This window comes from Arvicanthis niloticus, chromosome 16, assembly GCF_011762505.2.
Source record: "Arvicanthis niloticus isolate mArvNil1 chromosome 16, mArvNil1.pat.X, whole genome shotgun sequence".
NCBI lineage: Eukaryota > Metazoa > Chordata > Mammalia > Rodentia > Muridae > Arvicanthis > Arvicanthis niloticus.
The window spans coordinates 64,742,767-64,756,064 of NC_047673.1; the positions used below are offsets into that span (position 1 = coordinate 64,742,767).

The window sequence follows — 13,298 nt, forward strand, 5'->3', positions numbered from 1 at the left end:
GCAGCAGGATTTCAGATTCCAGGACAACCTGGGTTCTTTGTAAGACCCTATCTCCTAAACCAGTGGGAAAGGGGTGGTCACTGTGCAGTTATTCTATCTATCTATCTATCTATCTATCTATCTATCTATCTATCTAATCAATTAAATGATAATTGTTGGAATATGGTCAAAAGAATGACCCATTGTGAGCAGTGCTTTGGGGAACTGCAAAAGAGGTTCCCAGGAAAAAAAAAGTAGAGGACATTCTATCTCAAGTGTGTTTTATTCCCTGCACTGTTCTTGAATGTGATTTTGTGCCTCCTGTGACAAACCTTTCCCTTTAATTCATAAGACAAGTTTGATGTTGTTAGGTGTCATTGTTGGATGTCAAATGATAGCTATAGAACTCAGTCTGGTCGGTGTACCCTGAATCTGTGTATGGTTTTCTGCCTTCCTTTCACAGAGCCTCTCTTACGGTTCCCCAGGGCACTGTTCACCATGGGTCATTCTTTTGACTGTCTTCCAACAGATAATTGCTTCCATACTTGATGAAGTTTAATTGTTGGAACTGTCCACAAATTTTATTCCAAAATGTCTTTTTATGTCTAGGTGAGTTTGGTATAGAGAAAACAAACCCAAAGTGATTTTAAATCTGCATGTGAATTCTTACATGATCATCCTTAATTATGAAAATACTTCAGAGTTTTACAGTAGTTGATCCCTCTTGTATTTATTTAATATATCCCATCTCAGGACCTGCAACCTCACATGAGTGAACTGCTCTCTCTCTAACGATTTCTATTTTTAAAATCAAATATCGGAGGCATTCTTATGTGCCTTATTTCTCAGTAATTCAAATCTTTAATGAGTTACTCTTTATGACCTTTCTATAAAGTAGGTTTCTGTGGTCCCCATGGGCTTGTGTTTAAATAAGTTGTCTTCTTCCCCACTTAGAGTCAAAGAAGCTGAGGAAGTGTGTAGGCAGAAGAAAGGAAAATCACTCTATAAAGTAAAACCGAGACATGACTCTGGGATTGTAAGTATTGACTATTCTTGTTTTCCACTTGTGATTGTCTTTGCAATATACACAGAGTTATATAATAATATTTCAGTCATGTTTACCTTGTGTATGGATAAATAATGAGTTTCTAACTCCAATAGTTTCTTTTCATTTTGTCTTCAATCTGGACTTCGTAGTTGAGTCAGTTTCAATGTTCAGTATTTGAAACATGGGAATTAAGACATATGTGAGAGCCTATGTCCACCTCTTGAGGCAGGGGGATAGCCTGGACTTCCTCATTATACATGAGTCACAAGCCACTGATGCATTTTAACCCAGAGTAACTAATAGGAGATTTGTACATGAAACTCAATAGAAAATGACATGCTCTCAAGTAGGCTGTCTGTCTAGAAGGATGGTCTAGGAATCCTCCTTGGCCAAGTCCTCCATTACAAAACAAACCAAAAACTAAAAACAGAAAACAAAAAACAAATGAACAAAATACCTGCCAACTTGCTTGTATTCCCTTAGGAAGAAATGTTGATTATAAAGACAAATTTTCTGGTACTGTACACATTTTGTTGAAGGTTTTGAAGGTGTCATAATCTCCTATTGCCAGGGTAAGCAAATAGTACTGGTTTAGATAAAAATTTAGGATGCCAAATAAAAGCATTTTAAGATTTGTTTTTATTTTTAATTAACCATTGGATCTGTACATGTGGATTCAGATACCTGAGGAGGTGAGAAGAGGGCTTTGGCTTCTTTGGAGCTGACGTGTCAAGGGTTATGAATGACTTTTCATAGGTTCTGGGAACTGAACTCTGCATGACTTAATTGCTGAGCCATCTGTCTAGCCATCTCTCTAGCCCTAACTGAAGCACCTTGAATTGGATTTAGTGTAACATAGTCTAAATCAAGTAGACAGTTCAGATAACTCAAAATGCCTTAGGGTTAAGTAGCCTTTTTTAGAAAATATCTCTATCTTCAGATAAAAGTTATCTTCCCATCAGCTTTTCTGTATCAAAATTAGTCTTATCTGATGATAAATTTATCTTATGCTGCTTTCTGATCAAAGGTTAGTAGACCCATATTGAATAAGAGGAATGATTATTAGCTAACTGTGATCATGCTGCTATGAGATAGAAGAGAATTAAAACATTTCAACCAGGAAATCAATCCACTGGCTTTGATTCTGTATTCATGCCTCTGCATGGGGGATCTGGAAGAACAGGACTATGCTGTCCCCCCTTCACATATGTTACAAGTTAAACTTTAAAAACTGATTTTCCCAAAAGTATTTGGTAATTTGTTTCAATGAAAATTTGAAAAAAAAATTAAAGATGAATCAGATATAATGTGTGTAAAGTTTTCTGAATGAGTTGATCTTTTCACATTTATCCAGAGAATTTAATAGAAATAAAAATCTTATTTGGGCTGCTCTAAACTCCTTCTGTTTTTATTTTTAGTCTCATCTGACATATATAAGTATATATGATTGTTTGTTGCTTGTTTGATTTTCAGAAAGCAAAGATAAGCATGAAAACGTGAGCTGTGACCAGCAGAAGTAAACAAGTCATTCAAACAACCTCCGCAACATCCACCTGGCCTAAGGAGGGACGAAAGCTGCACCCTCCTGATCATTTTCCTCAGAACCTCTTACATAATTTTCCTGTTCTCTAGACAGTTTGTTGATTGTTGAAATTTATTGTATGTTCCGTTAAAATTGCAAAAGCAGTAGACCTGCAGAGAATCAGACATTTTCTTTTTTGTACACATTGTGGCAGACCTACGTGGCACGTCTAAGAGACACTATCTGCATTAGTTCTGAACATGCTGAACCTTAACATATGGTTTTCTTTTGTGAGATTCTCGTTGTAACAAAAATATTTTCCTTTTTACTAACAACCAGAACTCCACATTACCTGTGGGTAAATGTTCCTAGTGAATTCTTCGTATCTACTTGACTTCTGCTTATACAGTGTCTATTTGAGAAGTAAAGACCATCTCTGTGTCATGATCCATGCCTCTCCCATGTTTAAGTTGCTCTCTATAATATTTCCCTTGAAACCCTATGAAAAACTGGTCTGTAGCAGAGATAAGTGAAATCATGAGATGTCTCTCTGTGTCTAACACTGTAATGCTTCTCTCTCTTTCTTTCTCTCTCTCTCCCTCCTCCCTCCCTCCATTTCTCCCCCCCACACACACACAACTCTTCTCTCTCTTACACACCCACATAGTTTCTCACTCACACATAGATACACGTGCACACACATTCTTTCTAACCCATACACAAGCTTCTCTTAATATTTTCCAGAAATTTGAATAAGTGAAGCTCATGAAATTGTTAAATTTATTTTTTGACAACCACTTATTGTAAAAAAATAGGAAAAAAAATAGATGAATCAGATCTATCTAGACCATGTTAAGTAAAATACCTGTCTGCCTATTTTGACATGATTGCATTGTGATCATGTGTTACCCAGGTGATTTACCACTATGATGTGAGGATGTGTTTGTTTTTCATCTAAAGGGTCCTAGGGAGGAATTTTACTCACTCTACTGTCAGGAAAAAATTGGTAAGTTTCCTATTCTTTCTGAACATATTTCAGTCAGATCATAATTGATTAAGAGGGTTTTGTATAACATTAATAGTTGTTCTTTTCAATTGCTGCTAGCGATATCCATTGAGTTATGGTTTTAGAAAAGGGGGAAAATTGATTGCTATTGCAAACCAGTCATGGACAGCAACTTAAAAATAATGTTATAAATCATAGCTATACTTGTATTTATGTAAAGTATGATCTCTTGCCTTTTACTTTGTATTTTAAGTGCAAAGAAACAGTAGTGTTTTATTTTCTTCTGTTGTTATTTTTTTGCTTTCCCGTCCCATGGTCTTTCCAATGTGTATATTACCACTGTTCAATGAATTAATAGGGCATTTAACAAAGATCGCTATGTGCAATACTGTATCTAGTGTTTCTATTTCAATTTTTTAGGATGTTAATTTATATGAAAATAAAATGAATAATAAAATATCTCTGTGTTGACTGTGTACATGTCATTTATATGTTTTATAAAAAATGTTAAGTATATATATATTTATACTTAAAATATATATAAACTTAAAAATAAAGACATTGTGTTTAACCTTTATAGGGAATAAGAGTAGGAAATAAGTGAGCTAAACATCAATCATTTCAAGATTCTGGAACTTAAATCTATCATGCTACCCGAGTCAGAAATTCTGATAAAATATTAAGTCTTCACCAAGTTGTTTTCTTTCCAGCAAACATTCTACTTACCTAATATCCATTTCCAATGTAATACTATATCATAAAATTTATTATATACAAGGCCAGATTCAGTTTGTCATCCTCTCCCTCCAAACTTTATTCTTCTGAGTTATCTATCTCAGGAAACAGAGCCTCCATCCTTAGGAACGGGAATCATTCTTTTTATCTCATTCTCCCTTGTGTCTCCATTGACTCAACTGCCAACACTATTAGTTGTGCCTGGTATGAAGATGTTCTCATTTTCCTCCTAGAGCATGAAAGTCTTAGGTCAAAACTGACATGAATTACTTTGACAGTTGTATTAGTTTTGCTTTGTTTGTTTACCTTGATAGAAATACCTGAGCAAAGCAACTTGCAGAAATGGTTGCTTTGGTGGTTCACAGTTCAAAAGGATACAGTCATGGCTAGCAGAAGCATAAGGTCTCTGATCACAGTGCTTTCACATTTATGAATCAAAAGAAGGAGACAAAGAAGGAGGGAAGGGTAGTGCTATTCTCAGCTCATTTTCTCCTTTTTATTCAGTCTAGAACCTCAGCCAAGGGAATAATGCTGCTCGTATTTAGGGTAGGTATTTCTGCCCTGGTAAGCCCCATCTAAAACATGCTCAGAGGTTTGTCTTCTAGGTCATCTCAGAACCTGTCAAGTTTGCGCTCAATATTAACATTACAATGTCTTTCAATTGCTGTCATAGTTAAAGATTTCTTCCATACCAGTTCTTGTCTATACATCCAACCTACTTTTTGTTCAAAATTACCAAGCTGATAACCTATATTTCCTACTGAAAGAGTCTTAGTAATTATATGCATCAAAGTATGTGATCTCAACTTATCCAAAATCTTGACTGGGACTGAGAGAGCAATCAGATTCTTGTTTTTGCCTTGGATTATAACTCTCTGCTCAGCCCATCTGAATTCCAGCCTCCTGTCAGACTGAACCACTTTCAGTCCTTTATGCGGTACTCTTTCTAACCTCCCATGATTGGCATAAGTCCCCCAAAAGTTCAAATATTGGGATCTCTATACCTAAACCATCAGTGTCAAGGGAGCCTAGGAAGTGTGTTCAGGTTATGAAAGAATTGATGTCATTACTGATAAAGTAGATTCTCATTGAGAAAACAAATAAACACCACTCTATTTCATGCTACATTGCCTTGCAATACATTCTTCAGTGGTCAGATGCAGCAGAAGTACCCTTACCAGATGCATTCTGATGATCATGGACTCCCCAAGCTCTAGAATCCTATTGATATTAACTTTTCTTTCTTATATAGTACGTACTCTATGTTATTTTGTTATAGCAACAAAAAATGAAGTAACTTACTTACTATAAATCTTTTTAGTGTTTTTACTCACCTTGAGCCAGAATCCTCTTATATCTAGTTTACTAGTAATCATATCTGAAATTAGTAATCACTTACTCCAGAGCATCCCTTGACACTGGTCTTTCTGGCTTCTAGAAAGTTACAGATATTAGTAAGTATTTATTAAAGAAATGCAAGCTGTTAACTGGGCCACGAACTTCAGGATACAAACAAATGAAAGGCTGAAAGAAGTCTATTGTTAGGATGGGGTTACAGTAGAGACTGAGGATGACATTAGTATATTAGTCAGGGTTATTGAGAGAAAAAGAACTTATAGAATAAATACAGTAGTTTTTAAATCGATAAGACCAAATGTTTCAGATGGCCTTCTATATATATATATCAGATGCAATATACATATTACAATACACACCAATATACATACATACACTCTAATGCCAGTGAAGGAATGATCTTGCCAGCTAGAGCAGAAATAAGAACAAGCAGCTAAAGAGATAAAAATTCCTTCTTCCAAATCCTTTCTATAGGCTTCCACCAGAAGATGTGGCCCAGATTAAAAGTGGATCTTCCAACCTGAAAAGATCTGGATTAAAAGTTTACCTTCCCACTTCAAAAGAGCCAAGTAAAAGTCATTCTTTCCACATCAAACGTTTTAGTTAAGAAAAAGTCCCCAACAGGTGTACTCAGCTACTTGGATTTTGCTTAATTCCAAGACATATTCAAAGTGACAACCAAGAATACCCATCATATGTCCACCCCTTGTCAACTGGACACACAATAATATCTCCTTATGTCATGCTTACTTTGCAAATGCAAACAATAGAGAGGTTATGCCTAACATGACATAAATATCCCTTGTTTAACCACAAATGCAAGACAAATTTTAGAATAGATGACAGTGTAAAAAGGAAGAGCCCAAAGCTGATTCCTTATAATTAAAGCAGTTAAGTAGGTACCAATGTGGAAGAATTTTATATAGTTTAAAAAACACAACTCAGGACAGGAGAGAGTGCTCAGTGGTTAAGAGCACTGGCTGCTCTTCCAGAGGTCTTGAGTTTAGTTCCCAGCAAGCACATAGTGGCTCAAAGCCATCTGTAATTAGATCTGTACCCACCTGGAACACAGGTGTACAGGCAGATAGAGCACTCCTACATTAAATACATACATACATACATACATACATACATACATACATACATACCTATTTCTTAAACCAAAAATGCAAAACTCTGAGTTTAAAGTTTTGAAATTCTAAATAATCCTAAAAAGACTAAACATGTTTCAAAAAGTATAGATCTGGAGAGTGGAGGGGAAGGGACAGGGTTGGTCTATATACAAAGAAATTGCTGTACAAGGTAACAGGAGAGGGTTATGTCCCATTGGAGCGGTAGGACCGAACCAAAGCCCAGGACCACTGATGCGGGGGGTCTCTGCAAGTGCCTACCTTGGAGGCTGTACACTATTGCTGATACTGCATTCATGACAGCAGGATAAAGCAGACCAAACTGGACAATATCTATCACACAGTGCTGTTTCACAAAGGAACTCAGTGACACCAAGAAAGGCTAGATGTGGATTCAGAATGATAGCAATAACTATTTTTTTTTCAAAAAAGGAAGAAGCAATATCTTTAGACTCTCTCAGATAAGCCTGCAAGTCACAGCCCCTAAGCCTACAAGGAAAAGTGTTGATAAGGGAGAATAGACTTAGTCCTGCTGAAGAAATGGAACAAGAACTAGTTATGTTTAGTTCCCACGATGGAATGTAAAGTAGCTATCAATTGGATAGAAGAGAAAGATTTCCCTGAGCTGAATGAATCTTAGGGGGACAGGAGTGAAGAGACAGCAGGTATGAGGGACCGTGTGCTGAGCCATTACTCAGGATTAGAACTCATGAAAAGGCAGTGCTGGTGGTGCTCAAGAGTCATTAGAAGACACAGGAGAGGTGGAACTCGAGGACCCCATAAGAAGGAAGCTTCAGAAAATACAGATAAGGGCTTCAAGAAACAGTGGCTGAGAGTTTCCCAGGATCAAGGAATGGCATGCTCTTTTCGTTGAGAATGCAACAAAGGTCAGGCCAAATAAATACCAATAAAATTGACCTAAAGAGGTCAAACTGAATCAGATCCTCTAGGAAGAAAGAATACACCACTTACGACACAGGGATAGTTAACCTAAAAGCAAGAAATAAAATAGTTAAGAGCTAACTTGAAAACAGCAAATCAAGACTGTTGGTGAAAGCGATCAGTGTTTTCAGAATTTGAAAACCAAGAGTTTACTGTCCAAAAGCCTCACAGGCAGGTCTGCTAAGGGGCATGTACCAGTGAGGAAACCAGAGGACATGGATGTCAGAGGTCATAGAGGGCCCAGGAGCTCAAGCAGTAAGTCAACTCCAGACTATAAACAACAAGAAGTCATCTTTGTGTTTTAAAAAGATTAATAACAAGATGGCTAAGAAATTTTAAGAAACTAATTCAGACATGCTTAAAAAGCTTGCCTTATTCTCTCGGTGTAATTCTTCGAGTGGTGGGCTGTTAATATGTACCAGAAACTGCTATTACTGATGCTATGGTGTACTTACAGACAGGAGCCTAGCATGGCTGCTCTCTGAGAGGCCCAACAAGCTGACTGAGACAGAAACAGATACTTACTCCTAACCAATGGTCTGAAATCAGAGACCCCTGAAGTTGAATTAAGGAAAGGCTAGAAGATGTTGAGGAAGAGGATGACCCTATAGACTGGTAGTCTCAACAAACCTGGACCCCAAAATCCTTCACTGAGCCACCAACCAGGCAGCATACACTAGCTGGTCCAAGGCCCCAACATGTATACAGCAGAAGACTGCCTGGTCTGGCCTCAGTGAGAGAAGATATGCCTAACCTTGAGAGACTTGAGGCCCTAGGAAATAGGGAAGCCTGGCAGGGTGTGGGGGTGTGGGATGTGGGGACATCCTCTTGGAGATGGTGGAGGAGGAATGGGATGAGGAACTTTCGAAGGGCAGGATGGAAAGGGGATAATGAGTAGACTGTAAAAGATGATTAAAGATAACAAAAACAACAAAAAAGTGTTTTATCCTCATAGAACCTACATTCAGGGCTGGAGGAGAAGAAACAAAAACTGGGTGCAAAATAATACCAGAAACAATGCTACCTAACAGGGTCTTAACATCCTTCAGTATTCTTACAGCTGGAAAACTTCCTTGAACCAATGCTATTCCCAGACAAACACATGCATGCTACATGAGCTTTAAAATGAGAACAGAGAACAGACAGGAATGTTGAATGCGTTTAAAATTTTTTGTGCATATTTGTAAGTATGTATAGTATTTAGGGGGTATTCACCACAAAAATAGAAATTTTAGAAAGAAAAAGGCAAAGCTTATTAAACTGAAGGCGAGAAAGTTTATTTATTTTTTTAATTTTTTATTCTATATTTTTTTAAATTTACATTTCAGGTGTTATCCCCTTTCTCCATTCCGCCATTTCAGATGTTATCCCCTTGACCATTGGTCAAGACCAGTCGGGGACTGAGGGCCTCGGGGCCTTGGGGCTCCCATCTCTAGCCCAAAGTGGAAGAGATTCCACCAAGTCCGTTGTGGCAAATCTCAAAAGCCGTCTTTCTTATCTTTCTCCTCCACCCAGATCTCAGCATTTTCTCCACACTGAAGCCTCAAGATCCTCAAATTTATTAAGGACTTGCTGGATACTGATTGTCTGAGTGTGAATTTGCAAATAAGGTGAGGGATGGGACCTATCAAGGAAAAGCTGTCAAAAGTTTGTCTATTTCAGGTTAAACAGTGATCCTTATAGATCATTACCTGATGCTTCCTACATTCATGGACGTGGTTATAAATTTCATTCAACAATGAGTGTTCATTCATTTTTTTTCCCTCTGGCCTTGAGTTTGTGGCTGGGGTTTTCCTCCTGTCAGAGCCCTGCCTCAGGTGGGTAACAAGGTTCAAAAAGTCAAGGGTTTCTCCCCCTATCGATGAAACCTGGAACCCTACAAAACAAGGTACTCAGGAAGCTCAGATACACATAACACCCATGAGACCCTTCTCCAAGATTATATGCTGCAAACAATTGCTGAGGATTAGGGTAATTTTCAGTAGATCTATGTGCACACTGGAAGAGAGCTCCAAAATACCAGTTTTCTTGTTCATCATCCATACTGGAGTAGACTTTTCAGTGATGCAGCTACATAAGGGTCACCCATAAGGGTCACCCATTTCTCTCTCTCTCTCTCTCTCTCTCTCTCTCTCTCTCTCTCTCTCTCTCTCTCTCTCTCTCTCACACACACACACACACACACACACACATGTATGTATGTATATATGCGTGTGTGTGTACGTGTACGTGTAAGTATACGCATATGTATATATAACCATGCCCTAAATGAACTCATCTGTTTACCATAGTAGACAGGAATAGAATAATTTCTTGGTTCTGTTATCAGTACTTAATCAAAGAAGAACCACATTTGTGTTTAGGAAAAGCCACACCACATGGACAAATGAGAGGAGCTTTCAGAGACGCTAAGCAATCCAGTGGAAGAAGCCTTGGGGATGACAGGTTCTAAGGCTGCTGGGTCATAGAGCTGGGGTTGAGCATTACGTTGCACAATGGGTATTTCTCAGCATAAAAGCAATGTCTGGATTTGGCTTTATGGAAAATGCCCCAGGGATGGTGATAATCTGCTGGGATGATTCTATAATCCAGATATATGAAACAGAAATACAGAGACTTCCATTCTATGTAATGGAGAAACAGATTTAGTTTTAGAAAATCAAGCATGGATCCAAAGCAAGAATATACATTTAAAATTTGAGGAAATAAAACAATTACAAAACAAAACAAAACAAACCAACACATTCATATAACGGTGTTGAGGTTTGGTCCATTGCTATGTATTATAATACTAAATACTGCCCCCCTCCAAGATATGGTTGCTTCCAGAACAAGGTGATTCTCAATTTCCTTAATTTAAAACTACTGGTTGAGTAAAGATGCCTACAGCCTATAGTTGGGCAGAAGAGAGGTAGGCAAGGCTTCTATTCCCAAGTGTGCTGTCTGAAGCAGAAATCATGAGGGGAGAAGAGGGAGGAAGAGAGGTGAAGATGCTATAGAGAGGTAAATTCTGAGAACACGGCCATGAAGTTTGGCCAGTTGAAGTAAGAGCGGCCTAAGCAGAATGTGGCAGTTGTGTCACAGAGTTCATGACAGGGAAGTAGACAACATAGCTTAGAGGTTGATATCTGCCCCGCTCTAGTGCTGTTGAGACTATTATAGATATTAAAAAGTGTGTCCTTTATTGGGAACAGAATGATCAAAGATGGGATAGAAACCCCAATTAATTTTTACTACAATAGGAAGGTCTGGGCAATAAGCTTGTGCTGTTGTAACTAGACATCATTGGACAGAAGAATAGCAAAGTCCCAAAATAGCACTATCCAGATATTAATTCCTAGCAAATATATATATATATAGTAAAGCATGGTAGAATTATAGTGGCTTTGGGAGTGATTAAAAGAATATAATGTTTCTGGAGGCAAATTTCTAGTGTTTCTAGGTGGGCTAATAAGAAGGATATTGCTTAACACATACAATAAAAATATCAGTAAAGGTGGTTGTGCTGGTTTGAATATGCTTGACTCTGGGAGTGGCACCATTAGGATGTGTGGCCTTGTTGGAGGAAGTCTGTCATTGTGGGTGTGGCCTTTAAGACTCTCATCCTAGCTCCCTGGAAGCCAGTCTTCTGTTTGTTTGCCTTTGGAACAAGATGTAGAACTCTCAGCTCTTCCTACCCTATACATGACTAGATACTACCTTGCTCCCACCTTGATGATAATGGACTGAACCTCTGAAACTGTAAGCCAGCCCCAATTCAATGTTGTCCTTATAAGAGTTGCCTTGGTCATGGTATCTATTCACAGCAGTAAAGCTCTAACTGAGACAGTGGTAAAAGTTGGAAGAATGAAGGTGCAATCCCTTCCCAGTTTACAGGTCAGACTTGGAATGCATTAGTTGAAGGCATAACAGATTCTGAGCAAAGGTCCTAAATACCAGGGCAACTCCATTTATCATCTCCCCACACCTTAATCTAGGAACACTGGACCACCTATTTAAGTAAATGTGTTTTAGAGCAAAAGGAGACTACTTGATGCTTTTGAGGATTTTTTTTCACTCCTAGGTTGTAATTGACACTAATTCCTAAAACCTGAATGAACCACCATGGCTGCCCATTAATGTTGAAGCAATAGAGGGTATTCTAACCATAGCTAAAGACTGGTTCTTGGTGGGCCATTGCTTAGAGCAACCTACTGATCCATTGTCTCCTCTCCAAATACAAAATTAGAAAGGATACCCTTAGAGGTATGAAGAAACCTCACATTGATTCTTTGACCTTAGGTAAGAATTCTTACTGTAGAGAGTAACAAGCCTAAACTCTGAAACTGCTCCTATCCCCAGGGGGAAAAAAAGGAGTGGTACGGAGGGGGGAAATGGAGTGCTGAAATATTTTAATATTGCCCTGACTCCTATGTAGCTCTACTTATTTTATATGTTGGTTCTTGCAATGATAATGGCAAGAAATTATAGTCCAACACTAGAATTGGTCTCTGCCAGAGTAGCGATTGGGAATTTTGCTCTATCTTTGAGCAAGAGAACAAGACAAAATCTCCTTTCCTATGGGATGGACACCCAGTTTGTTTATTCTATTGCCTCTCGGATATTTACATTGTTATAACTCTTGTCAGATTATTGTCTGAGGAGTGCCGGGCAGTGTTGACACATGCCTTTTATCCCAGCACTTGGAAGCCAGAGGCAGGCAGATTTCTGAGTTTGAGGCCATCCTGGTCTACAGAGTGAGTTCCAGGACAGCCAGAGATACACATAGTCTGTGGAGACCTGGATTTTGTGGGCATTCTGTACTACACACTAATGGCTTGGTAAGAAATGTGGGTCACTTGTGCTTCTGCAGGAAATCTTCATAAGCACTTACACAACATACCATAGAGATTGGATAATTAATCTTATAAAAACTCTGGACACCTGTGCTACAACACAGGATAAAGTGGATATACTTTTCCTCTTCCACCCAGCAAATTCTCTTGACCCCACAGATACACAACAAATACAAGAGAGGCTTCCACTGTTCAGGAATGAAGGTGGATGGGTTAGAGAAATCTCAGGATTCAAAGAATGATACACCAGTGTGGGGGGTTGGAGGGGCAGGTTTTGTTTGGTTATTTGTTTTACCACATATTCTATATTGGAAACTCCAGAAATCACCAGAAGCTATTAGGTTTCACATAGTTCATCTTTGGTCACATGGCTGAGATGCCTACTGTGTTTGAGAAGCTGTAGCCATGGAGCTGGTAAGGGGAGGGCGTAGGGAAGATCCAGAGGATATCCAGAGAATCAACAAGCTTGGGTTACATCACTTATGATCTGGTCTGATCATCATCTAACATGAAAACCATAATCAATGGTGATACATCAATCATCACGTTAGCTTTCTAGAAACACGATCACTCTGAGTTGCTTGGTCAGCAGCGGCAGGTCATTTTCATTAACTTTACAACCTAGAAATCAGTCAGCCACTGTAGAAACTTGTAATGCCACCAATCAAAGTGGAATATTCTTGTTTAATTAACTAAGACGAAGTCTTGTCATGTTAAATTTAAATCATTAAAAGTCTAACACGTA

The 13,298-nt window shown here is 38.4% G+C and overlaps 1 protein-coding gene across 1 annotated transcript in view; it reads left to right on the forward strand.

Moving 5' to 3' along the window:
* The window catches only part of Fmn2 (formin 2), a 343,084-nt gene extending 339,070 nt beyond the window's left edge, over positions 1–4,014 (forward strand). The window contains exons 17-18 of the mRNA XM_034520965.2: positions 934–1,015; positions 2,501–4,014. Coding sequence (XP_034376856.1) covers positions 934–1,015; positions 2,501–2,527 — 109 coding nt within the window. The 3' untranslated portion in view covers positions 2,528–4,014. The remainder of the gene's footprint in view (positions 1–933; positions 1,016–2,500) is intronic.
* The last annotated feature ends 9,284 nt before the right edge of the window (positions 4,015–13,298 follow it).